Raw genomic sequence first — 25,168 nt, 5'->3', positions numbered from 1 at the left:
GGATATAGGATTGAGAAAGTATAGAGATGTTTTGGGGTTTTTTAAGTTTATTTCATTATACTGATGGAAGAATAAGCATACAGTATTTTAAAAATCACATGGAACATTTCATTGACTTATGATTGTTATACTATTCTAACAAATTTCTGACTGAAAACTCATTTCCACTATTTTTCTTTTAAACTTGGTCATCATTGCTTCCTTATAAAAGCACTCCTCCTGTACTTGAGGTCATCCTTGTGGAACAGTCAATGCCAAGTCCCGTCTCACCACAGGGGCAGAGTTTAGGCTGAGCCTATCAAGGCCTCTTCCCATGGGTCCTGTGCTGCACTCACTGCGGATATGTGAACCCTGGCACAGAATGAAACTGAGCAGGAGCTGGCACCACAGAAATGGAGGGACACATAGTTCTTACGATATTCGAGGCCCACAATCAGATTTAACAACTACATTAGCCAATAAGGGTCAAGTAGCCAACCATGTTCAAATGTCACTTGGTCCAGGTGAGAGAAAACAACAGTGAAAGAACTGGTATCTTCTCATGGGAGATTCCTGAGAAGGCAGAAGAAAATCCAAAATATATATGGAAAGATGAACTTTCAGGTCGAATAGGGCCACCTTTTGTAATTGAAAAGGTGAGAGAAAGAGGAATTTTGTGGCTATCCATAGTTTTGTAGGTTTGGTGTTACGAAGATTAAAGGAACTCATAACCAAGCATGTTTTCTCTGTAAACCAAAAGCTTGCAGTGCCCATGTGATACCGAGGTCCCTGGTGGAGACACCCAGCCAGCAGGTGGAACTGAAGATAGGAATTTGAGTGTCCCATGTGGAGTGGGAGCAACTCTTGGGATTCGGAAACTGTCCATAGTTCTCAGCAATGGCCTGGGGGATGTTATGTAGCTGAAGGGTAGCAAGGGAAGGAAGGTCATAGGCAAGGTCATTTCGAACAATAAGACCGTTCCCCTCCCTGATCTGATTGGTAATTCAGTGCACCTTAGGCCTGAGCGGCAGGTGAGAACTGCAGTGTTCTGTGCAAGCAGAGGTTAGTAATTGTTGCTTATATTCCCAACACATAGAAACCTCAACAAAGTGCCATGGCAGGAGGGTGACAAGGTCCAGAGCAACAAGAGGGCAAATTGTGAGACTGAGCCCGTTTCCCCTGCCTCCAAAATAGAATGTGGGAACTTACTTCCAGGCAGAAAGGATGTGATGAGAATAAACTGGGCTTTCTAATAGGAGTGGGATGAGTAGGAAATAGCTCTCAGAATTAGTTTCTGAATCTCCCTGTGCCCTGTGAGACAGGATTTAGGCATCATACCTGTTAGGATTGACTTCCTGCCTCTTCAAGGATGGAAGAGAGCCTCTGGTGGCCCCAGTTCAGCCCCAGGACCAATTGGTGCTCATGGGAGAGAAGGCCTGGAAGTTTCAGGGCTTTTCAACACTCGGCTCTCCCCTTGCTCCCAGCCCCCAGCCCAGCCCCCTCCATAGCATGAGAACACAAAGATACTTTATTGCAGTGTCTTTATTGCATTACTGGAGAAGTTGGCCAGACTGTCCCCTCTTGGGGAAGGTAAAAAACGAAAAGACCAAAAGTACCTCCCCCACCTTCCCCCCACCCTCCCCTACAACTGCACAGCAATGTCTGAACACATCTGGCGACAAGAACAATTTGCAAAAGTGGTCTAGGAACTACATTGTGAAGTCCCAACACAAGACATATAGTTGGCTTCCTTGTGAATCAGATATTTTTACGTAAACTACATGAAATTTTTTTGACTACATCAAAGACGACAGAATAGGTTTTTCACAAGTAACAACAGGGCACCAAAGTTACATGCTGAAATTTGTAAGGACACAGGGTTGTCACAAGTGGCTGGAGCAAGGCTGAGCAGTTGGCAGCAGAGGGCCCAGCCAGACCCCCATCTGGACCCTCTGAGGCCACTAAACCTCACAAGACTACTTGAGTCTTAACTGGCAACAGACCACATTGAAAACCAGGAATTGCCCACATCCAACTCTTGGCCCAAGGGGACCCAAAAGGCTGGTTCCTTGCAGCAAGAAGACACCACACTGGCTGTCAAAGTTTCTTCAGACCACATGAAGCCCAAAATAAGTGGGAGGTCCCATCAGGGCTTGGAGATGAGATGGGGTAGAAGAGTTATTAGGAAGTCCTCAACCTTGGCCAATAAACGGTTAAGGACATAGCTACCCTGAATAGGCCTGAGGCCAAGGTTTAGTATCTACAGCTGGGTGGAGACAGCATTATTCTGTGATGAAAGCTCTACCTGGAACAAACAGGCCTGTGTCCAGCCAGCCCCAAGCTGCTTCTCTAGCCATGGAAACAATGGGCTCCTCTGGTCTTGCCCTCTTTACCATCTGCCTCAGTGAGGCTGCAGTTAAGATGTCATGAGAGAGGTGTCAGGTCATGGGACAGAACAAAGAACAAGACTCAGATGGAAGCCAAGACTTGCTGCCAAGACCACAGAGGAAGGAGCAGCGTACTACCCCTCCAAGTGGCTAGTAGACTGGTCCTTATGCCACTTCCACTGACTCAGGATCAAGCAAATCATGGCAACGACTCACTTTACAACTTCTCAAATGATCCCTAGGTCTAGTCCCCACAAAGCAACAGATTTAAGAATGAAAACCGGGAAAGAAATAATGAAGGAATGTAGAACCAAAAAGAGCAGCCCTCCACAAGCCAGCTCAAGTGTAGCTAATGGGTGATGCTCTCTCCCTGCACACCCTTAATATCTACCGGACAAGGAGCAACACACAGCTCAGCACTACAGGTGTGTATCCTTACTCCCATTTTCATTTAAGACTTTCAAAGCACTGAATTTTAGTACCACAAAGGAGGGACTCTTTGCACCCAATCTTGAGCATCCAATTGCATAAGCAAGTTCACCAACCAGGTACAAGGCTATTCGGGTATGCCTAGCAGCAGTTAGCCTGATGTTACTCAGTGAAACTTTCAGAAAAATTTCCATCTGGCAACTTGGGGAATGGACATGCAGCTCACTGACTATCAGTTTAGGGCTTAAGTCAGAACAGTGACACTGAAGGGGGGGCGGGGTTCATTTATCTGCCTAACCCAATCCTGAAACTGCAACATAACCAAAGAAAAGCCAAAGATGTGATGATCTTTCCTTCCTATCTTTATTGTTAGTAACTGAAGGTTTTTACAAAACTTTTTATCTCTGTGTAATTTCCACATCATGGTCCATTCTAGACCCTGTCACCAAGATGAGTGCTTGGGGAAAGCAATATTTGTTTCTTCCATCCCCCAACTAGAGCTTTCCTAGCTGTAAGCCCAGATTTATCAAGATCCAGATACTGGCTTCGTGTCCAGCTCAGCCAGGACGCCTGACTGCACAGCTTGGGGCTCAAACAGCTGACTCACTCTGAGCCTATTATGGTTCCAGAATTGGCTCAGAGGCAGCTGAACTCTATTTGTCAAATGAGTGTTGACTGATGGGGATGGGCATGATGGAAGTAGGAGACGCCTGCCTCTGACTCTATTCGTCTAGCTTCACTCAGCTGGAAGGCTTAAACTACACAGAGCAGAAGATCCTGGCCTAAAATCAGGACAGTCTGTGCACATCGTCTTAATGGCAGGATCACAGAAAAAGCAGAGAAGAGTTTCCAGATGGTTTCTACTAACAGTCCAAACTCCAAACTGTCCTTATCTCTCCTTACAAAAGTTTCAGAAAGCACTGTATGGAAGCACGTGGGTAATGTGGAGTGACCCCTGCCCTGGACACCATAGCCCCCGAGTCCGTGATCTACTGAGGTCCCTGACCACAATCTGGCCCCCTTCCTGCCACAGCCTTAGCAGCCTATGTATGACCCCCGAAGCCCTACCCAGCGAAGGACAGGAGATGAGTAATCAAACCATGTTCACTGGGGAAGCACATATAAGAATGTCGTCCTATATCATTATTTGGTATATCAAGCCATCTAAAAGCACTGGATTGCACCTTTTCTTTACTCATACAAACAAGTTACAAAGGTTTCAAACAACAGACCATTCTTTAGGCTAAGGAAACACCACACAAGCACCAACTTCATTTTATGATTCAAAGCTCACCACGCCCACAAAAAGAACACTATTCTCATCTCTGAGAAACAAGGGCAGGGCAGAGGAGTTACACTGACTGATTTTAGTGTTTGCTAAAACTAATAAATTCTAGTTTTCCTTTTACTTTCAAGTTTTGGTACGGTATGCATTCAGACAAGAGCACGGCCTTCTTACATCAGACCTCAGTCCTGTAACAAACATTGTTTTGCTGGGATCGATTTGGTTTCTAAACAATGCTTCTTTAGAGGGAGGGGCTATGAAATGTCGATGCCTGTTACATTGGTTAAGAAATATAGTACCTTCAGTTGAAGGTTTTTTCCCCCTTGACTGAGATTCCATAGATGAAGTCATAAGCCTCCCTGTTTTCCTTTGGTTATCTTTTTCACCGAATGCCATTCTACCACAAGCCAAAACAACCTTCTCTTGGGAGGAAGTTGAAAGAGACTGCCAGATCAAAACTGAACTCCCCGCAGAGCCATGCCCCTGCCACATTCTCAGAGCTGAAGACCAGAAGAGGACATGGACTCTTCAGAGGCTTCCAGATACAACCCCCGCCCCCCAGCCTAACGTGTTCTGTTGAGGGTGCCTGGCTAAACAAAACAAAAATACCAATGAAACAGACTTCCCCAAAACATCTGCTTCCAGCTTCCCACGCCAGTGCAGCAGCAGAGGGAGTCCCAGAGAACCTCAGGCCCCTCATGCCTCCATCCTGGCTGGCTGCTGCTTGGCCTCTCCACATTCACAGAATCACTTCTTGTGCAAAACAAGCAGTCTACGTAGAAAGAATGCCCTCGTAGTCTAATAAAAACTGTAGAAAAAATGCTAGAGAGTCACCTCTCTTCCCGCTCCCTCCTTATCTGCAGAGCGAGGGCATCTGTGCATGGACAGGGTAGGCTAGCCTGACGTTGAGGGAGTCGTTGTGCTGAACGAGGGACGTCTGCTGGTAATGCAGCACCAGCTCCTTCAGGGAGCTGTACAGGTTGTAGGGCTCCGCAAAGCCGTAGCCACGCGCCGTGCTGTAGATCACACAGTGCTTCACTTCTCCATCGGCACTACAAGATACAACATACAAACACCGTGGGAGTTAAGGAAAAAAATAATAAAGGGACCCCAATGACCAGAAGTCTGAGAACAATTGCTCTGTGAAGTAGTAGAAATGTTTTGTCAATCAAGCTGGTAAAATGTGACATCCATGTGTGTCCCCGCGCCCCCTCCTTGTAAGCCTGTCACAGAGATGCCCTTCGCCTCCCACTAAGATCTGGCAAAGCTAAACTGGACGGCTCTGTTCACTCAGCTCTGGATCTTCATTAGGCAAGAATGCTGGAGAGGGCCAGAAAAAACAAGAACAATTTTTTTAGTGTATAAATCAGTTTTTTTTTAGAATATTCACAAGATTGTGCAATAATCACCAGTACCTAATTCTAGAATATTCTCATCACCCTAAAAAGAAACCATGTAGCAATTACTCTGTATTCCTCCCTCCATCCAGGACCTGGCAATGAACCTACTTTCTGTCTCTATGGATCTGCCTATTCGGGACATTTCATGTGAATAGAATCATATAATACTACACAACCTTTTGTACCTGGCCTTCACTTAGCACACCATTTTCAAAGTCTTCCACATTGTAACATGTATCATTACCTCATTTTTTTCTTATGACTGAGTAATATGCCATTGAGTAGATATCCCACATTTTGTTTTTCCATCCATCAACTGATGAACCAACTTGGGTTGTTTCCACTTTTGTGCTATTATGAATACTACTGCTCTGAACACTCATGTACGAGGTTTTTTGTTTGGACATATATTTTCAGTTCCTAGGATGTATACCTAGGAATGGAACTGCGTCACACGGTGACCCTGTTTTAACTTTTTGAGGAACTGACTGATTGTTTTCCAAAATGGTTGCTTCTTTTTATATTCCTGCCAGCACTGTAAGAGGATCCAATTTCTCCACATCCTTACCAACACTTGTTACTATCATCTTTATTTTCTAGTCATCCTGGTGTTATCTCATTGTGGGTTTGATTAGCAGTTCCCAATGACACCAAGCATCTTTTCACCCACTTACTGACCCCTTACATATCTTCAGAAAAACGTCTATTCAAATGTTTGTCCTATTTTTGAACTGGGGCATTTATCTTTTTATTAAGAGTTCTTTATATGTTAGACACTAGTCATTTAACAGATACATGATTTGCAAACCTTTTCTCCTAGTCTGTGGGTTGTCTTTTCACATTCTGAACAGTGTCCTCTGATGAAAAAAGTTTTAGTTATGCTGAAGTCTAATTTATCTATTTTTTCTTTTGGTGTTTGTCCTTTGGGTGTATTAAGAAACTACTACCAGCCCTGGCTGGTGTAGCTCAGTGGATTGAGCGTGGGCTGCAAACCAAAAGTGTCACTGGTTCTACTCCCAGTCAGGGCACATGCATGGGTTGCAGACCAGGTCCCACTTGGGGGTACACAATAGGCAATGAGTTTCTCTCCTTCCCCTCCTCTTTCTCTAAATATAAATAAAAATAAAATCTTAAAAAAAAAAAAAAGAAACTACTGCCTAGTCCAAAGTCATAATGATTTATGCCTATGTTCTCTCCTAAGTGTTTTATACTTGTACATTTTACATTTAGGTCTATGATCCATTTTGAGTCAATTTTTGTACCTGGTATGAGGCAGGGTCCAACTTCGTTTTTTGCATGTGGCTCACTGGTTATCACAGCACCATGTGTTGAAACAATGATTTTTTTTTCTCCCAGGGACTGATCTTGAGACCCTTGTTGAAAAATAATTGACCAGCCCTGGCTGGTATAGGTCAGTGGATTGAGTGCCAGCTGCGAACCAAAGGGTCACCAGTTCAATTCCCAGTCAGGGTACATGCCTGGGTTGCAGGCCAGGTCCCAGTGGGGGCCATGTGAGAGGCAACCACACACTGATGTTTCTCTCCCTCTCTTTCTCCCTCCCTTCCCCTTTCTTCAAAAATAAGTAGATAAAACCCTAAAAAAAACTGACCATACATATAAGAATTTCTTGTCTCCCAGTTCTATTCACTGATCTATCTACATGTTTATCTTTATGTCAGTACCTCACAATTTTTATTACTATAGCTTTGTTCTAAGTTTTGAAATCAGGAGGTAATACTTCAACTTTTTTCTATTTTTTTTCAAGATCATTTTGGCAGTTCTAGATCCCTTGAATTTTCACATGAATTTTAGAATCATTTTGTCAATTTCTGCAAAAATCTGGGATTTTTTAAAGGGATTACACTGAAGACATACACCAACTTGGGGAGTACTATCATCTTAACAATATTAAGTCTTTTGATACATGAACACTGGATGTCTTCCCATTTATTTAGATCTTCAAGTTCTTTCAATGTTGTTTTATAGTTTTTCACAGTACAGCTCCTGTACTGCTTTGGTTTTAATCCTAGGTATTTTAACACTTTTGATACTATTATTAACAGTATGTCTTTTTCACTTCCTTTTCAGATTGTTCGTTTCTAATATACAGAAATACAAGTGAATTTTTATCCTGGTCTTTTAACCTGCAACCCTGATGAACTCCTTTATTAGCTTTATTTATTCATTTATTTATTCATTTATTTATTCATTCATTCATTCATTCATTTATTCCTTTCCAACCTGGACACCTTTTATTTCTTTTCCTTGCCTAACTGCCCTGGCTAGAACCTCCTGTGTGATGATGATTAGGAGTGGTGCACATGGACATCATCACCTTCTTCCTGATCTTAAGGACCAGCATTCGGTCTTTCACCATTTAGTATATTACCTGTGAGTTTTATAAAGTGTTGCCCTGACCGGTGTGGCTAGCATCGTCCCGTAAGACATAGAGTTATGGGTTCGATTCTGGTCAGGGCATACACCTAAGTTCAGCTTCAACCACCGGTCAGGGTGTGTATGGGAGACAATAAACATACGAATAAACATATCCTCAGGCGAGAAATAAATACGTGTCAGATTTTGTCAAAGCTTTTTGAGTCTACTGAAATAATCATGTAATTTGTTTTCAATTTTTTTAAATTTATTTTTAGACAGCAAGCAAGGGAGTAAGAAGGGAGAGAAACATCAATGTGCAAGAGAAGCACTGATTGGCTGCCTCTTGCATGCCCCCAACCAGGGACCTCGCCGAAACCCAGCCATATGTCCTGACTGGTGTTTGGTTTGCAGGACAACACCCAACCCACTAAACCAACCCAGTCAGAGCATCATGTAATTTTTGTCCTTTATTAATATGGTTTATTGCACTGATTTACTATGTTGTTGTTGTTGGGGTTTTTTTATGTTGATCCACTCTTACATTCCTGGGATGAATCCTACCACGTGTACCCATAGTTTCACTTTCTTGTGGTATCTTTGTCTAGGTTTTGGTATCAGAGTAATATTAGTATTACCCTTATAAAATGAAATGAGAAGTATTCTGTCCTCTTCTATTTATTGTAACAGTTTGGGAAGGACCTGTGTTAATTCTTTTAAAAATATTTGGTAAAATTCACCAGTGAAGCCAACTGGGCCTGGGCTTTTCTCTTTGAGGTATTTTTAAAAAATTAATACTACAACTTCTTTAATTGTTATAGCTCTATTCAGATTTTCTGTTTCTTCATAAGTCAGTTTTGGGATTTTGTGTGCTTCTAGGAATTTGTCCATTTCCTCTAGGATATATGATTTGTTAGCATATAATTATTTATAATATTCACTCATCAACTTTTTAAATTTCTGTAAAGGACTGTAAGTAATGTCCCCCTTTCCATCCTGATTTGAGTAATTTGTGTCTTCTCTCTCTCTGAGTGTATAGGGGGGTGTGTGCCCGACTAGCTAGAGGCTGTCCATTTTGCTCATTCCAACTTTTGATTTCACTTATTTTCTCAATTGTTTCTACTCTCTATTTCATTTATTTCCATCCTTTATATTTTGTTTTCCTTCTTTTCTTTATTTTGTATTTATTTAGTATATTTTATTGACTATGCTATTACACTTGTCCCAATTTTCCCCCCTTAACCTCCTTCCATCCAGCAGCCCCTTCTCTCCAGCAATCTCCCCCTCTTAGTTCATGTCCATGGGTCGTACATTAACAGTTCTTTGGCTTTTCCATTTCCTATACTATTCTTAACCTCCCCGTCTTTTTTCGTACCTATCAATTATGCGTATTATTCCTTGCACCTTTTGCCCCATTCTCCCTTTCATTCCTTCCCTCCAAATGATCTCCATATCTATAATTCTGTTCCTGTTATGGCTGTTTGCTTAATTTGTCATTTTGTGGGGGGTTTTAAAAGATTTTTTATTTTATTTACTTTTAGAGAGAGGAGGGAGGAAAAGAGGGGAAAAAAAAACCCATGTGTGTGATACATCAATCAGTTGCCTCTCACACACCCCCATATGGCGACCTGGCCTATGAACCGGGCATGTGCCATGACTGGGAATCAAACCAGTGACCTTTCAGTTCACAGGTCAGCACTAAGTCCACTAAGCCACACCAGCTAGGACGTTTTTTAATTTTTTAGATTCAGTTAATAGTTGTGAGTTTGTTGTCCTTTTTAATATTGTTTTTTATTTTCTTTTTCTTAAATAAGTCCCTTTAACATTTCATGTAACAATGGCTTGGTGATGATGAACTCCTTCAGTTTTACCTTGTCTGGGAAGCACTTTATCTGCCCTTCCATTCTAAATGAAAGCTTTGCTAGATAGAGCAATCTTGGATGTAGGTCCTTGCATTTCATGACTTGGAATACTTCTTTCCAGCCCCTTCTTGCCTGTAAGGTCTCTTTTGAGAAGTCAGCTGACAGTCTGATGGGAACTCCTTTGTAGGTAACTGTCCCCTTTTTTCTTGCTGCTTCTAGGATTCTCTCCTTTTCTTTAATCTTGGGTAATGTAATGACGATGTGCCTTGGTGTGTTCCTCCTTGGGTCCAGCTTGTTTGGGACTCTCTGAGCTTCCTGGACTTCCTAGAAGTCTATTTCCTTTGCTGGATTGGGGAAGTTCTCCTTCATTATTTTCTCAAATAAGTTTTCAATTTCTCGCTCTTCCTCCTCTCCTTCTGGCAACCCTATGATTCAGATGTTGGAATGTTTAAAGCTGTCCCAAAGGTTCCTAAGCTTCTCTTGATTTTTTTGTTTGTTTGTTTGATTCTTGTTTCTTTCTGTTCGGGTTGAATGTTTATTTCTTCCTTTTGTTCCAAATCATTGATTTGAATCCCAGCTTCTTCCTTTTCACTGTTGGTTCCTACAGATTTTTATTTCACTTAGTGCATCCTTCATTTCTTTCATTATTTTGTGGCTATACTCAAATGAGTTCTCTGAGCATCCTGATCACCAGTGTTCTAAACTCTGCATCTGATATGTTGCCTATCTCCACTTCATTTAGTTCTTTTTCTGAGGTTTTGTGGTTCTTTCATTTGGGCCGTATTTGTTTGCCTCCTCAGTTTGGCAGTCTCCCTGGGTTTGTTTTTGTGTATTAAGTAGAGTTGCTTTGACTCTGTCTTAGTAGAGTAGCCTATGCAGAAAAGGCACCTGTAAATTGTGTGGGATGGAGCTTTAGATAACTGCCAGGCTGGGGCAACCTGCTTTACCGCTTTGTGGCTCTGTGAGGGGTGAGAGGTAGAGGGCTTCAAGGGGGTGCAATGCCATTCCTGGCTTCTGGAGGACTGCCCAGCACTCACCCTGTTTCCAGTTACCTCATACACTTCCTGCATATGACTGGCACCCTTCTAGCTGCTGCCATGAAGCTTACATACATTCGTAGCCCATGTGGGCCCTTTAAGTGGCAAAAATCCAGCAGTTTCTTTTGCTACTCCAGCCTCCACTGGTTTTTACAGCCAAAGGTAAGGGAGATTTATCTTCCCAGTGCTTGAACCCTGGGCTGTTCACTCTGGCCCAGGACTAGGATTGCTCACTCCCAAGGTATCTCCCCTGATTTTTATTTACCACATGTGAATGTGGGACTATTCATTCTGCCACTGCCACCAAAGCCACCTCTATGTGCCACACCATCTCTCCACTGCATCGCTGCAACTCCACAACCCCTCCCCTCCTACCCATCTGGATGTATGTGCCTTCTTTAAAACCTTGGTTGTCAGACTTCCATACAGCTCGACTTTCTGACAGTTCTGGGTGTTATTTGTTTTTGAGGTCTGATTGTAATTCATTCTATGGTTTTTCAAGGAGTTGCAGCGTGTCTACCTATGCCTCCATCTCAACAGAAAGTCTTCACTCCTGTTCTAACCTTTATCATTCCTTTCCTTTTGCTTGTGTGGCCTTACTTTGCTTTTTATTTTTAAGTTTCTTAAAGTAAGTTATTAATTTGAGATCTTTTTAAACGTAAATGTTTACAGTTATCTTTTTAAACTTATTTTCTTACAGAAAATCTTCAATGTGGACTCCAATATGATATATGACTGCAGTTGGATTTAACAGGCAGGGGAAATCCACACTGCTGTGGACTTGACTCTGGTCAAGTCTATAGCTAAAGTAAGGCAAAAAGGAATCCCTAAGTTGTTCAAGCTGCTCCTTGGTCTCCCTGGATTTACTCGAGACTGCCATCCAATGACCAGGGGTGAGCATGCATTGGGATTATGACCTTCCTTCTTTTTTTGTTCTTAAAAGATCTCAATTCCTGCAAAAGCAATGATCTGCTATTTCCATTCAGATGACTTGAGCAGTGTTTGTTTCAAAGAAATGAAATGTTTTTCAAGTTCTATCTCTGGATAACAGTAACTCAATACTTTACAACTCCTCCCCCATTTCCTGCGTATAGGTATCCCATTATTCATCCTTCCAAAGTCCAGCTCAAACACCACCCCTTCCACAAAATCCTCCCAATATCCTCCTTTTCCACCAGAATTAACAGTTCTGCAGGTGTGCAGACTACTGATGATATCTATTTCACAGTGATTCTCTTTATCTGGGATATTTGTGAAATGAAGTGTGGTGTAACAGAAAAATGAGGGCTTTGAAACCAGGTAAACTTGGATTCAAACTCTGACTCAATGACAGAGGCAGACCACTAAAGACAGGATGACCACGTAAAGCACTGAACACTCCGTTAGTAAGAGTGCCTTTTGTCTGTCCTCACCACCTGGCCCTCTTAGAGAGGAAAATCATTTTGTCATTTTGGCTGGCCTTCTGCCATGTCCATCAGTAGCATCATTATCAATAACATAGTAAGTAACGTTTACTTATCGTGTGCCAGCACTGATCAAAGCATGTTACATGACACATTTTAATTCATTTAACTCATTTTGAGTTAAGGTTTAACTCAAAAACCTTCAAATAGATATTATTATCCTTATTTTACCGATAAGGAAATTGGGCAAAAAAAAGTTAAGTCACTTACCCTCGGTCACACATCTACTGAACAGCAGAGTGAGGATTTGAATCCAGTACATCTAGCACCAAAGCTTGCTCTCATAACCATCACACTACACCTCCACTGTAAGTGTGGTCTTTGTCAATGAAGAAATTTACCTTTCTAAAGAATATACATAATATTCAGGCAAAATGTGATCAATGCATAGTTACTAGCCCCCAGAATTGCACTTTCCATGAAAATGAAATTAGGCTTTTCCAAACAAAGTCATAAGAACATCTTACGGAAAACACTGAACATTTTCTATCACTACCTCAACTGAATATTATTTAAGTACAATATTTATAACGTTTTTGTTCTGAAGTAAAAACAATTCTATTTAATCAAGCCTTCCAAAATCTGACAATGAAGACCAAGTTAGGCATGCAAGAGACTACTAAAGAAGTAAGTCATCTTTTTTCAATGGAAGATCTCACATTACTTATCACAAATACCTAAAATTCAGTAGGAACACTGCAGGGCCTAATCTATTTACCATTTAAATTAAAGTCCCCCAAATGATTTCAGATATCATCTCTCATGAAGCAACTGTTTTCTTTCTAAAATATTAATGGTCAAAGCCACAGGCCCTCATTACTGTATCTGAACTATTCTGATCTGAATTTTATGAGGGGCTGGTTTTCTCTTAAAGCAGAAATTTTCAAAAGGTCATACTCCCAGAGAAGACTTACACCACAGAGCAAGCGTAACATCCCTTCTTGCTACTCTCACGAATTAAGAATGCACCATCAGGTTTTCCATAAAGCAAGTCCTCTGCTTGTACTCGATTGATATCTTCAACAAACCAGGTTTTCTCATCGTAATGGGGCAGGTTTTCATCTTCCTCATTGATAAAATAGGTCCTAAAAATTAAATGGTCAGATGTTACTCTAACAATTGGGTTACTTATAGCTGTAAGCAAATTCATAAATAAAACTCTTCTAAACCTTTAACCACAAAATGACAAAATGAAATTGTAATCAGTTGGATGGTTTTTAACAACATTATTATTTGCTATTGTACAGAAAGCACAGAATTCACGTGTCTCATCCAAAAGATGATGCATGGATGTCTGGATGACCAATGCTTTTGTCTCATGGTGGTTTGGAAGGTCTCGAACTCAAGTGCCTATAGGGCAATTCAATTCAAAAGAGGAGCAAAGTCCTTGATTCAATATCCTCAAATGTCCATGAGGACCAACATTTAACATGTATTAAGAAGGCCCATGTCTTACCCTGGAAACAAAGCCCTGACAGAGAGATACAGAGAGAACTTACTCATCAGCATCCTCATTCTTGATCCCCAGCCAGGCATTCAGGCGCTTCTGTCTCACTCCTTTGTGATTGAGCCATCTGCCAGAGGGATGACACCAGTGTCAGTATCTGTACAAACTATGCCTGAACAAGTATGCCTGTCCAAGCCAACCAAACTTCGAGTCCAGGGACTTCTTATTTTTCCCCAGTACCACTGAGAGTGGCCAGAGATTTCCCTAAACTCATTTCCCCATTACTTTTCATTCAACTTTCTGCAAAAAGGCAGCAACACAAAGAGCTACTTGAAATGAGGCATTTCTCTTAGTTTTCATTTTCCTTTTCTACTTTTACCACAAGCACACACACACTGACACTCAAACACAGAGGGACATGTGTTGCTGAAGTCATCAGTTAGGTCAGTATAGTGTCATGCATTTGTGGATTCAATTCCTGAGTGATCTACTACATTGAGTTTAAAATTCTAAAACAGAATTTTGACATCTGTTTTTACACCAAAGCAAGTCATAAGAAATTTAGGGTGGTGCCTGGCTGGTGTAGTTCAGTGGACTGAGTGTAGGCCTGCGAACTAAGGGATCACAGTTCGATTCCAAGTCAGGGTACACACCTGGGTTGCAAGGCCAGTTCCCAGCAGGGGACACATGAGAGGCAACCATACACACTGGTATTTCTCTCCCTCTTTCCTTCCCTTCCCCTCTAAAGACAAATAAATAAAATCTTTTTTAAAAATTTAGGGTGGCAATCTAAGTAATTAATACAAATTTACTTCATTAACAGGCAAATATTAGTATTTTAAAATGCAGCAAAATTTTACATGTAAAATGATATAAAACACTGAGATGGCTGATAGTCTAAAACTTGAGTAGAATATAAAAACTCTTTCATTGCCATCCCCCAACCAGGCTCCTGATCATTCAGGTCTCATATAGACGTCATCTCCTCGGGGAGGACTACCCTCACCATCCCAACTACGGCAGCCCCTAGTCACTCTCTGTTCTTTGCCTTACTTTATCATCTTCACAGCACGTGCCTGGAATTGTTTTATATTTTCACTTGTTAATGTTTGTCTCCTCCACTAAAATGTAAGCTTCTGTAAAGGAAGGGGGTCTGTCCTGCTCATGGCTAATTCTAATGCTGAAACAGTGCCGGCACAGAGCAGATATTCAATAAATAGTCAATAAGTATTTGCTGGTGACTCGTATTTATTGCTGGTGGGCTGTTTTTAATAAATCTTCATGGGCAACTCCAAGGTCATTTTGTAGCTCTCTCTGACTCCAAGTACACTACATAACATGGTATCACACTTAATTTTTAAGTTACTTAAACAGATTTCATAGCTTTTCTCAGTAAGACGTGTCCTTCAGTTAACCTGGATTTTATTTTACACGATCAGTAAAGCTAGAAAACAACTAACATGGTCTTGATAGAATTTATTTAGTAACAAACCCCCTCCTTCACCACTACTTCTATTAGCAAAATATCCAGATTACCTCCTCTAAACACCCTTACTCAAACTCTTTTATCCTTAAAAAACTGATCTTTCCTTTGTTAAAGAGACAAGCACACTGAGTAGAAGACTTGAAGTGAACAAACCACACTACATTTTCTCTTGAGTTCTCATTTTCTTTAACCACCAGCCCCTTTAAACTGAGCTTCCCTTTCTACCATGACAAATGTTAGGACACTCAGGAAAATACAGGAAAAAGAGAAGAGTGTTTTGTGCCCTATGATGGTTTCATCTATGATAGTTTCCTGCCTTTTCACAAATGTGACTTTTCTAATCTACCAAAAATCCACTTCAAATACTAATATGTAGTTCTGAGTTCTTCAACCTCTATTAATAATGTCAGGAACTAACTAGCTTTTAAAAATAATTTTGTAAAAGTTCAAGTAACTTTAATATATTGACTCGTATTTATCTTGTTATTGAGTAATGTCTAGATCACTCATAAAGGCAGTATATTCTAGAAGAAAAACCTGAGTCTAATAATCAAAGACCTAACATCCAGTTCTCATTCTGTTACTAATTGTGTGGTTTTGTTCAGCATCTATTTATGCCTCAGTATTCTTTAAAAAAAATACAGGAAAAATACTACTCCCATAGCTTACACACAAGTTAAGAAAAACAAGAGGAAAAAATAGCTGGTCTTAGCATATCCATACCTAGTGCCCAACCCAGCACATAGGGAAAAAATAATGTGTATATAAAATTCTTTCTAAAAGTGTAATTAGCCTTACAACCCAACTACCACCCTAGAAGAGAAAAAGAACTTATGTTTTAGTACAAGAAAGAGGATTAAACTAGGCAGTCCCTGAGAGGGGAAGTCCTGGAGGAAAATTTATGCTTCCCTAGAGCCTGGCTACTTTTGAGATAGAGTAAAAGAACAGGGTGCCCCACGTACAAGGCTCCTTGGGCGGAAGACAAGAAGCTTTTAAGATGCAGAGCCTGTTAGTGCCAATAAGGAGATCACTATGAAGAGCACCTCTGAATTTTCTGGAACAGCAGTATTTAACCAGATGGCAAGACCCAGTGATTGGGGCAGAGGAGACCCAGTGATGGCAGTGATGGGGAACAAGGGACTTTTGTTCCACTAGTTTCCTGGCAGTGCTTCTGATGACTTTCTTAAGTGATCCAAATGTGTGTATGTATGTAGGAGGTAGGAAGAGTCCTAATCATATAACTGAAATAAAATACTTTTCATATAGCAAAGTAGGAACTTGAAATAAATTAATTTTAATTTAAAGAAAAAGTGATCCTTTCCTAACTTTGGGTCAAGATGGAGGCATAGGTAAACACAGCTCACCTCCTCACACAACCAGGCAAAAATTACAACTAAACTACAAAATAACTATCACCTAGAACCATGAAAAAAATCAAGCTGCAAAGAAGTCTTACAACCAAGGATTTAACAAGTTACATTCATCCAGATGGGTGGGAGTGGCAGAGATGTGGAATGAGCATAAAAATCATGAAAGATACCTCAGGAGCAAGGGATCCCAGCCCCACACCAGACCACCCAACCCAGGATTCCATTACTAGGAAATTAAGACCCCATAACTTCTGGCTGTAAAAGCCAGTGGTAGGGGGCAAGTGGAGGAACTAGTGGAACAACTCCTAAGGGACTAGAGGGACAAGTCTTTACCTAAGGCTCCACTCCATTCAATTTACAGGTGCACTTTTCTACAATAGGCCATGCTACTAAGACAAGAAGTCAAAGTCCTTCTACCTAAAACATAGAAATAAACACATGGAGAATGCCAAAACAAGGAGACAAAGAAACATGGCCCAAATGAAGAACAGAATAAAACTCCAAAAAAAGAACTAAATAAAATGGAGATAAGCAATCTATCAGATGCAAAGTTCAAAACACTTGTTATTAGGGTGCCCAAGAAATTCACTGGGGGACTTCCGACCAAGATGGAGGTGTAGGTGGAAACACTATACCTCCTCGCACGACCAAGTTTAAACACAACAAAGCTTTAGTAACAAAATCGTAACCAAAACACAGAAAACTGAACTATATGGAAGTCCAACAACAACGAACCATTCAGCCAGACTGGTAAAAGGGGCAGAGCCAGTGGCAGAAAAGGGTCGGGCAGGAAAGATCCGCCGGCTGACCTAGGTGCGCAGGCAGCCATGGGCGAATCCCAGGTGTGGGGTAGCAACAGGAAGACCCAGTGAGGGTGCAAGGCGGCTGGCTGACCCCGGTCACACACTTGTGTGCAGATAAACCAGGAGAAGGAGTGAGCAGAGAGACAGACTGCGCAGGCCCCAGGGGCGGGAAGCAGCAGACCGCTACTGGCCCTCTTTGACCCCGCCCCCACATACAGCGTCACAACCCAGCAACTGAGTTGCCCCACCCTGGGGAACACCTAGGGCTCTGTCCCTCATATGTAACAGGCAGGAACAGATCAAAACATGGCTCAAGAACAACTCAAACCTCCAGAGCCAATAACTCTAAGTGACCAAGAAATAGCCAATCTATCAAATGCACAGTTCAAAACACTGGTGATCAGGATGCTCACAGAGCTGGTTGATTTTAGTCACAAATTAGAGGAACAAATGAAGGCTAAACTAATTGAAATGAAGGGAAATACACAGGAAACCAATAGTGATGGAAAGGAAACTGGGACTCAAATCAAGGGAGTAGGCCAGAAGGAAGGAAAAAATGACCAAACAGAAAAGGATGAAGAAACAAGAATTCAAAAAAATGAGGAGAGGCTTAGGAACCTTCAGGACATCTTTAAATGTTCCAACATCTAAATTATAGGGCTACCAGAAGGGGAAGAGGAATAGCCATGAGTGGAAAACTTATTTGAACAAATGATAAAGGAGAATTTCCCCAATCTGGCAAAGGAAATAGACTTCCAGGAAGTCCAGGAAGCTCAGAGAGTCTCAAAGAAGAGTTGGACCCAAGAAGGAACACACCAAGGCACATCATCATTACATTAGCCAAGATTAAAATGAAGGAGAGAATCCTAGAAGCAGCAAGAAATAAGGGGACAGTCACCTACAAAGGAGTTCCCATCATACTGTCAGCAGATTTCTCAAAAGAGACCTTACAGGCAAGAAGGGGCTGGAAAGAAGTATTCCAAGTCATGAAATCCAAAGACCTACATCCAAGATTGATCTATCCAGCAAAGCTTTCATTTAGAATAGAAGGACAGATAAAGTGCTTCTCAGATAAAATCAAATTCAAGGAGTTCATCATCCCCAAGCCCTTATTATATGAAATGTTAAAGGGACTTATCTAAGAAAAAGAAGATAAAAAAGATGAACAGTGAAAGGACAGCAAACTCAGTTATTAACAACCACACCTAAAACAAAAGCAAACTAAGAGGACAGCTAGATCAGGAGCAGAACCATAGAAATGAAGATCACATGGAGGGTTAGCAACAGGGGAGTGGGAGAAGCAGAAGGGGGGGAGAAGGTACAGAGAATAAGTAGCACAGATAGTAGGTAGAAAATAGGGGGAGGGCAAGAATAGTATGGGAAATATAGAATCTAAAGAACTTGAGACACGTGGACATAAACTAAAGGGGGGGGGTGGGGGAGGGGGTGTGCAGGGTGGAGGAGAATGATGGGGGGGAATAGGACAACAGTAATGTCATAATCGATAAAATACATTAAAAAAAAAAAGAGCCCTGGCTGGTGTAGCTCAGTGGACTGAGCACGGGCCTAGGAACCAAACAACCACAGCTCGAATCCCAGTCAGGGCACATGCCTGGGTTGCAGGCCAGATCCCAGCAGGGGACACACAAGAGAGAACCATACACTGATATTTCTCTCCCTCTCTCCTTCCCTTCCCCTCTAAAGATAAATTTTAAAAATATTAAAAAAAAAAAAAAGAAATTCACTGGGAACTTCAACAGCATAAAAAAAGACCCAGGCAGAAATGAAGGTTACACTAAGTGAAATAAAGAAAACCTTACAGGGAATCAACAGTGGAGTGAATGAAGCCAAGAATCAAATCAATGATTTGGAACATAAGGAAGAAAACATTCAATCAGAACAGCAGGAAGAAAAAAGAATTAAAAAAAACAAGGATAGGCTTAAGAACTTCCAGGACATGTTTAAATATATGAATATCCAAATAACAGGGATGCCAGAAGAAGAGGAAGAGCAAGAAACTGAAAACTGCCCTGGTTGGTGTGGCTCAGTGGATTGAGCACTGGCCTGGGAACCCAAGGGTTACTGGTTCAATTCCCAGTCAGGGCACATGCCTGGGTTGCAGGCCAGGTCCTCAGTATGGGACGTACAAGTGGCAACCACACACTGATGTTTCCCTCCCTTTCTTTCTCCCACCTTTCCCCTCTGTCTAAAAATTAAAACATACGATCTTTAAAAAATTTAAAACTTATTTGAAAAAACAATGAAAGGAAACGTCCCTAATTTGGTGAAGGAAATAGACATACAAGTCCAGGAAGCACATTGCCCCAAACAAGATGGATGCAAAAAGGACCACATCAAGACACATAATAATTAATTATGCCATAGTTAAAGATAAAAAGGACAATCTTAGAAGCAGAAAGAGAAAAGCAGAGAGTTACCTACAAAGGAGTTCCTATAAGATTGTCAGCTGATTTCTCAAAAGAAACTTTGCAAGTCAGAAGGGACTGGTAAGAAGTATTCAAAGTGATGAAAAACAGCCCTGGCTGGTGTAGCTCAGTGGATTGAGTGCAGGCCTGTTAAGCAAAGAGTTGCTGGTTTGATTCCCAGTCAGGGCACATGGCCTGGGTTGCAGGCCGGGTCCCCAGTAGGGGACACATGAGAAGCAACCACACATTGATGTTTCTCTCCCACTCTTTCTCTTTCCCTTCCCCTCTTTCTAAAAATAAATAAAATATTAAAATTTTTAAAAAGTGAAGAAAAACAAAGACCTACCACCTAGATTACTCTATCCAGCAAAGCTTTCATTTAGAATGGAAGGGCAGATAAAGTGCTTCCCAGACAAGGTCAAGTTAAAGGAGTTCATCATCACCAAGCCATTATTATATGAAAAGTTAAAGGGACTTACTTAAGAAAAAGAAGATCAAAGCTATGAACATGAAAATGGCAATAAATGCACAACTACCCACAACTGAATCTAAAAAACAAAGCAAACAAGCAGAACAGAAACACAACCATAGATAATGGAGATCATTTGGAGGGTTATCAGTAGGGAGGGAGAATGGGGAGAAGAATGGGGAAATGGTGCAAGGATTAAGAAGTACAAATTGGTACGTACAGAAGAGAATGGGGATGTTAAGAACAGTATAAAAAATTAAGTGGCCAAAGAATTTATATGCATGACCCATGGAGATTAATTAAGTCAGGGATTACTGGAGGAAATTGGGGAGGCAAAGGGGGGAAAAGCAGGACAACTGTAATAGCGTAATCAACTAAATATATTTTTTAAAAAAAGAAAAAGAGGAATACAACTTGTCTTACAAGTTTTATAAACAGAACTTCATACCCTCTACATAATAATGAAATAAAATATAAGACATCTTTTTTTAAAAGATTTTATTTATTTATTTTTAGAGGAGAAGGGAAGGAGATAGGGAGAGAAATATCAATGTATGGTTGCCTCTCATGTGTCCCCTGCTGGGAACTGGCCTGCAACCCAGGCATGTGCCCTGACTGGGAATCGAACCACAATACTCTGGTTCGCAGGCCCATGCTCAATCCACTGAGCTATACCAGCCAGGGCAATGTAAGACATCTTGAAATGAAAAATCAGTTTTCAAATTTTTAACTTAGATGAGCTAAATTAAGGAGTGATTCATTATTTAAGAAAAAAAACCCCAGACCATCACTGGTGGAAATGTAAACCAATGCAGACACTTCAGAAAAGCTTGGCAGTGCCCCAATTAAACACAGAATTACAGTGTGACCCAGCTGTCTTACTCCTCAGCATATGCTCAGGAGAACTGAAAACAGACATCCATACAAAACCTGTACACAAATGATCAGAGCAGCTTTATTCATAACAGCCCAAGTTAGAAACAACCCAAATGTCCATCAACTGACGAGTAAATAGTTAAATAAAATGTGGTAGATCTATACAATGGAATATGATACAAGTAACACATGGATGAGTAAAAACTTTATGCTGAAAGAAGCTGCTCCCAAAAGATTACATATTACATGATTTCATTTACGTGAATGTTCAGAATAGGCAAGAGAGACAGAAAATAGATTAGTATTGTTTAGGGCTGAAGGGAACAGGGTATTGGGGATTCTAGGTTAAGGGTACATGGTTTCTGTTCAGATTAATGAAAATGTTCTAAAATTGACTGTGATGATGGTTACACATATCTGTGAATATAATAAAAACATTGCATTACACACTTCAAAATGGGTAAATTGTATGGGATATAAACTAATCACTATAAAACTTTTAAAAGATTTTATTTATTTTTAGAAGGCGGAGAGACAAAAAGAGGGAGAGAAACATTGATGTGAGAAACATCAATTGGTTGCCTCTCATATGCGCTCCAACCAAACCCGCAACCCAAGCATGCTCCAGACTGGGAATTGAACCAGTGACCCTTCATTTTTTGGGACGACACCCAACTAACTAAGCCACACAAATCAAGGCTCAATAAAATTTTGTAAAACCAAAAAATAAATAAGAGAACACACCATCTCCACAGAAACTCTTTAGCTGCAAACCCCTCTTGTACATTTTACTCAAAACTCATCACCTGTATTATTATGGTAAGTTATTCTTTATTTTAAATTTATGAATTTAGGTTTATAAATATGAAGGAAAGTATATGGTAATCATAAAAACTAGCTGCTGATAAAAAGAACTGCACACGAACAACCAAATTCCTTTTTTGGAAAGGAAACTTTAAAGGATTTTATATTTAAGAAGATTTTATTCTATGTTTAAGAAATGAAGTTCTATATTTAAGCTCTCAAGAATATCCTAGAAACAGCACACTGGGATACCAGCAGTCTCACAGAATCCTTGTAGGCTATGCAGTAAAAAGTCAGAAAAATGTCCACACCCAAAGGGGGCTTGATGAACTAATGGCAATCTCTAATCAGGTACTGGAGAATTCCAACCTACTCCAACTTCAAAACAGGACCAAAGAGAGATCATACTCAGTATGCAGCACACATTTTACAACCAGTCTCCTTCAGGACTGACTAGACAATCCCAGCACTGGAACAGATCCAGTCCACCAAGCCTAGTATTGTCTTTGTTAAACACTGCACTATCCAGTGTAGTGAAACAACCCTTCCAGAAGAGGCAGGACTTGCCTGTGTCTCCCTAAATCTCCTAACTGTCTTTACTAGCAGGGCATGGCTTATTATCCATGATGTTATCAAAAAACTCTTTTATATTTAGCTTATTTAACTCATTAAAGAAACTCTTTAAGTTCCAGTTTGCCACACTTATTCATGCTCTTGGGATGGTGTATTTCTAAATATCATTGCTTTCAAAAGCAAAGAAGTGCTTCTATTAAATCCTTTGGTCCATGGCAAAGACTTCTTGGGCATTTCTTCAGCTTCATTATGTGACCAGAACCATGTAAGTATTCTAAGAGCAGACACACCCTGATTTTAGACAAGGGCATCTCCTTGCCTTGTTTCCAAAGCTCTTCCAAATGCTATATGTACTTGCTTGACTCTTTTCAGTGCCATATTAGCAAATGGAAATGATCTCTAGACAAGACTGTACTAAAAACTACCTGGCATAGTATAGTTGTAATTTACCCCAAAACAATTACCTTAAATTATCCTCAACTGAAACTCACCAGCCACTGTTCTAACATCTAGGCTTGCGTTTTATTCCCTCTCCCTTTCTCACACAAAGAAAGCCTGATGTCTATGGAAAACACAGTCAGAAGTCTTTACTCCATATTCCCCTGCCAGGAGTTTGAACTAAATTGTTTTACGTGCATGAGACCCATAAACATATTTCGTAACAGTCTATTCTTTACTTACAACTAAACCTAATATAATTTCCTTTCTCTTGAATTTTTCCCTTTGAAGCAGTCGTTTGTCCTAAAAACATCCATACAACTTGTTCTGCTAATACCATATTATGGTATTGGTATTATTATGGTACCAAAATAATACCATAGTTTGCCATGTATAATGCCTCTCTGGCTCGAACTTTCAGGAAAAAAAATCTTTTGTTTTCATTAATTAATTAATTAATTAATGTCTTTATTTTTTAGAGAGGGGAAGGGAGGGAGAGAGGAGGAGAAACATCAGTGTGTGATTGCCTCTAGTACACTAACTGGGGACCCAACCAGCAACCGCCCAGTTCGCAGGCTGGCCCTCAATCCACTAAGTCACACCAGCCAGGGCTTGTTTTAATTTTTTAATCCAATTATTTATTTACTTATTTATTTATATTTAGAAACAAAACTGATTATCATATTCCAGGGTATTATTTTGCATATGGGTATCATTATTGCTTTCTATAGTTATACTTTTAATGCATAAGCACAAATAAAAGAATTAAAAACATTTATATAGGTACAGAATTACTACTACCCACGTATAATGCACACTCTTATTTTTCCCTCCAAAAATCTGGGCAAAAATGTGTGCATTACACATGTCAAAACACATTATATCTTGAAGACGGAGGCATAGGTGGAGACGCCTTGCTTTCTCACACAACCAAGTTTAGAGTCAACTAAATATTAGCAACAGAAAACAGCCAGAACACAGAAAATTGAACTTTTCGGAAGTCTGATAACAACAAATTCTTCAGCCTGACCTGTAAGAGGGGCGAAACCAGCAGCTGGCGGATCGGGGTTGCACAGGAAAACTCGGTCAGACAGACTCAGGCACGTGGAAGCCAGGCGCAGGGTTGCAAGGGGTGGACCTAGTGAGCGACCCAGTGAGTGACCCCAACCGCGGGGGGAAAAAGCGAGGGAGCAGGGCCGAGATCTGACTGTGGTCACGCATTCGTGCACAGATAGACCAGCAACGGAGTGGGAGGTTAGACAAGACCCAGCAGGCCCCAGCGGCGAGCGGCAGCAGAGGGCGCCGCCATTTCCCCGCTCTAACCCCGCCTCCACATACAGCGTCATAACCCAGCGACCTGAGTGGCCCTGCCCTGGTGAACCACCTAGGGCTCTGCTCCTCACCCAGCAGCAAAAAATGGCAGAGGGGATCGCCATTTCCCTGCTCTGACCACACCCCCACATACAGCGTCACAACCCAGCAACCTGGGGGGTCCAAGGCTCCGCTCCTCATACTTAATGGGCACAAACAGACTAAAAATGGCTCAAGAAGATCTCAAAGCCCCAGAGCCTATAAATCTAAGCAATGAAGAAATAGCAAAACTCTCAGACGCACAGTTTAAAACACTGGTGATCAGGATGCTCACAGATCTGGTTGATTATAGCCACAAATTAGAGAAACATATGAAGGCGAAACTAATTGAAATGAATGGAATTGCACAGGAAACCAATAGCGATGAAAAGGAAACTGGGACTCAAATAAAAGGAGTGGACCAGAAGAAAGCAAATAATGACCAAACAGAAAAGGATGAAGAAACAAGAATTCAAAAAAATGAGGAGAGGCTTAGGAACCTTCAGGACATCTTTAAACGTTCCAACATCCGAATTATAGGGGTACCAGAAGGGGAAGAGGAACAGCCATGAGTGGAAAACTTATTTGAACAAATAATAAAGGAGAACTTCTCCAATCTGGCAAAGGAAATAGACTTCCAGGAAATCCAGGAAGCTCAGAGTCCCAAAGAAGTTGGACCCAAGAAGGAACACACCAAGGCACATCATCATTACATTAGCCAAGATTAAAATGAAGGAGAGAATTCTAGAAGCAGCAAGAAATAAGGGGACAGTCACCTACAAAGGAGTTCCCATCATACTGTCAGCGGATTTCTCAAAAGAGACCTTACAGGCAAGAAGGGGCTGGAAAGAAGTATTCCAAGTCATGAAATCCAAAGACCTACATCCAAGATTGATCTATCTAGCAAAGCT

The 25,168-nt window shown here is 41.0% G+C and overlaps 1 protein-coding gene across 4 annotated transcripts in view; it reads right to left on the bottom strand.

Annotated features, from left to right (window-relative positions):
- Positions 1-1,556: 1,556 nt before the first annotated feature.
- PIK3R3 (phosphoinositide-3-kinase regulatory subunit 3) overlaps positions 1,557-25,168 on the bottom strand; it is a 120,918-nt gene continuing 97,306 nt past the window's right edge. For all 4 annotated transcript variants that reach the window (XM_037149290.2, XM_053660536.1, XM_037149289.2 and 1 more), the window contains 3 exons: positions 13,715-13,789; positions 13,130-13,300; positions 1,557-5,132 (listed from right to left, as the gene is read on the bottom strand). In XM_037149290.2, coding sequence (XP_037005185.1) covers positions 4,934-5,132; positions 13,130-13,300; positions 13,715-13,789 — 445 coding nt within the window. In that variant the 3' untranslated portion in view covers positions 1,557-4,933. The remainder of the gene's footprint in view (positions 5,133-13,129; positions 13,301-13,714; positions 13,790-25,168) is intronic.

Source organism: Artibeus jamaicensis, unplaced genomic scaffold, assembly GCF_021234435.1.
Source record: "Artibeus jamaicensis isolate MK-2021 breed Jamaican fruit bat unplaced genomic scaffold, CSHL_Jam_final scaffold_847, whole genome shotgun sequence".
Taxonomy (NCBI): Eukaryota; Metazoa; Chordata; class Mammalia; order Chiroptera; family Phyllostomidae; genus Artibeus; species Artibeus jamaicensis.
Note: the sequence above shows the minus strand (reverse complement) of the source record. Positions and strands in the feature narration are given on the sequence as shown.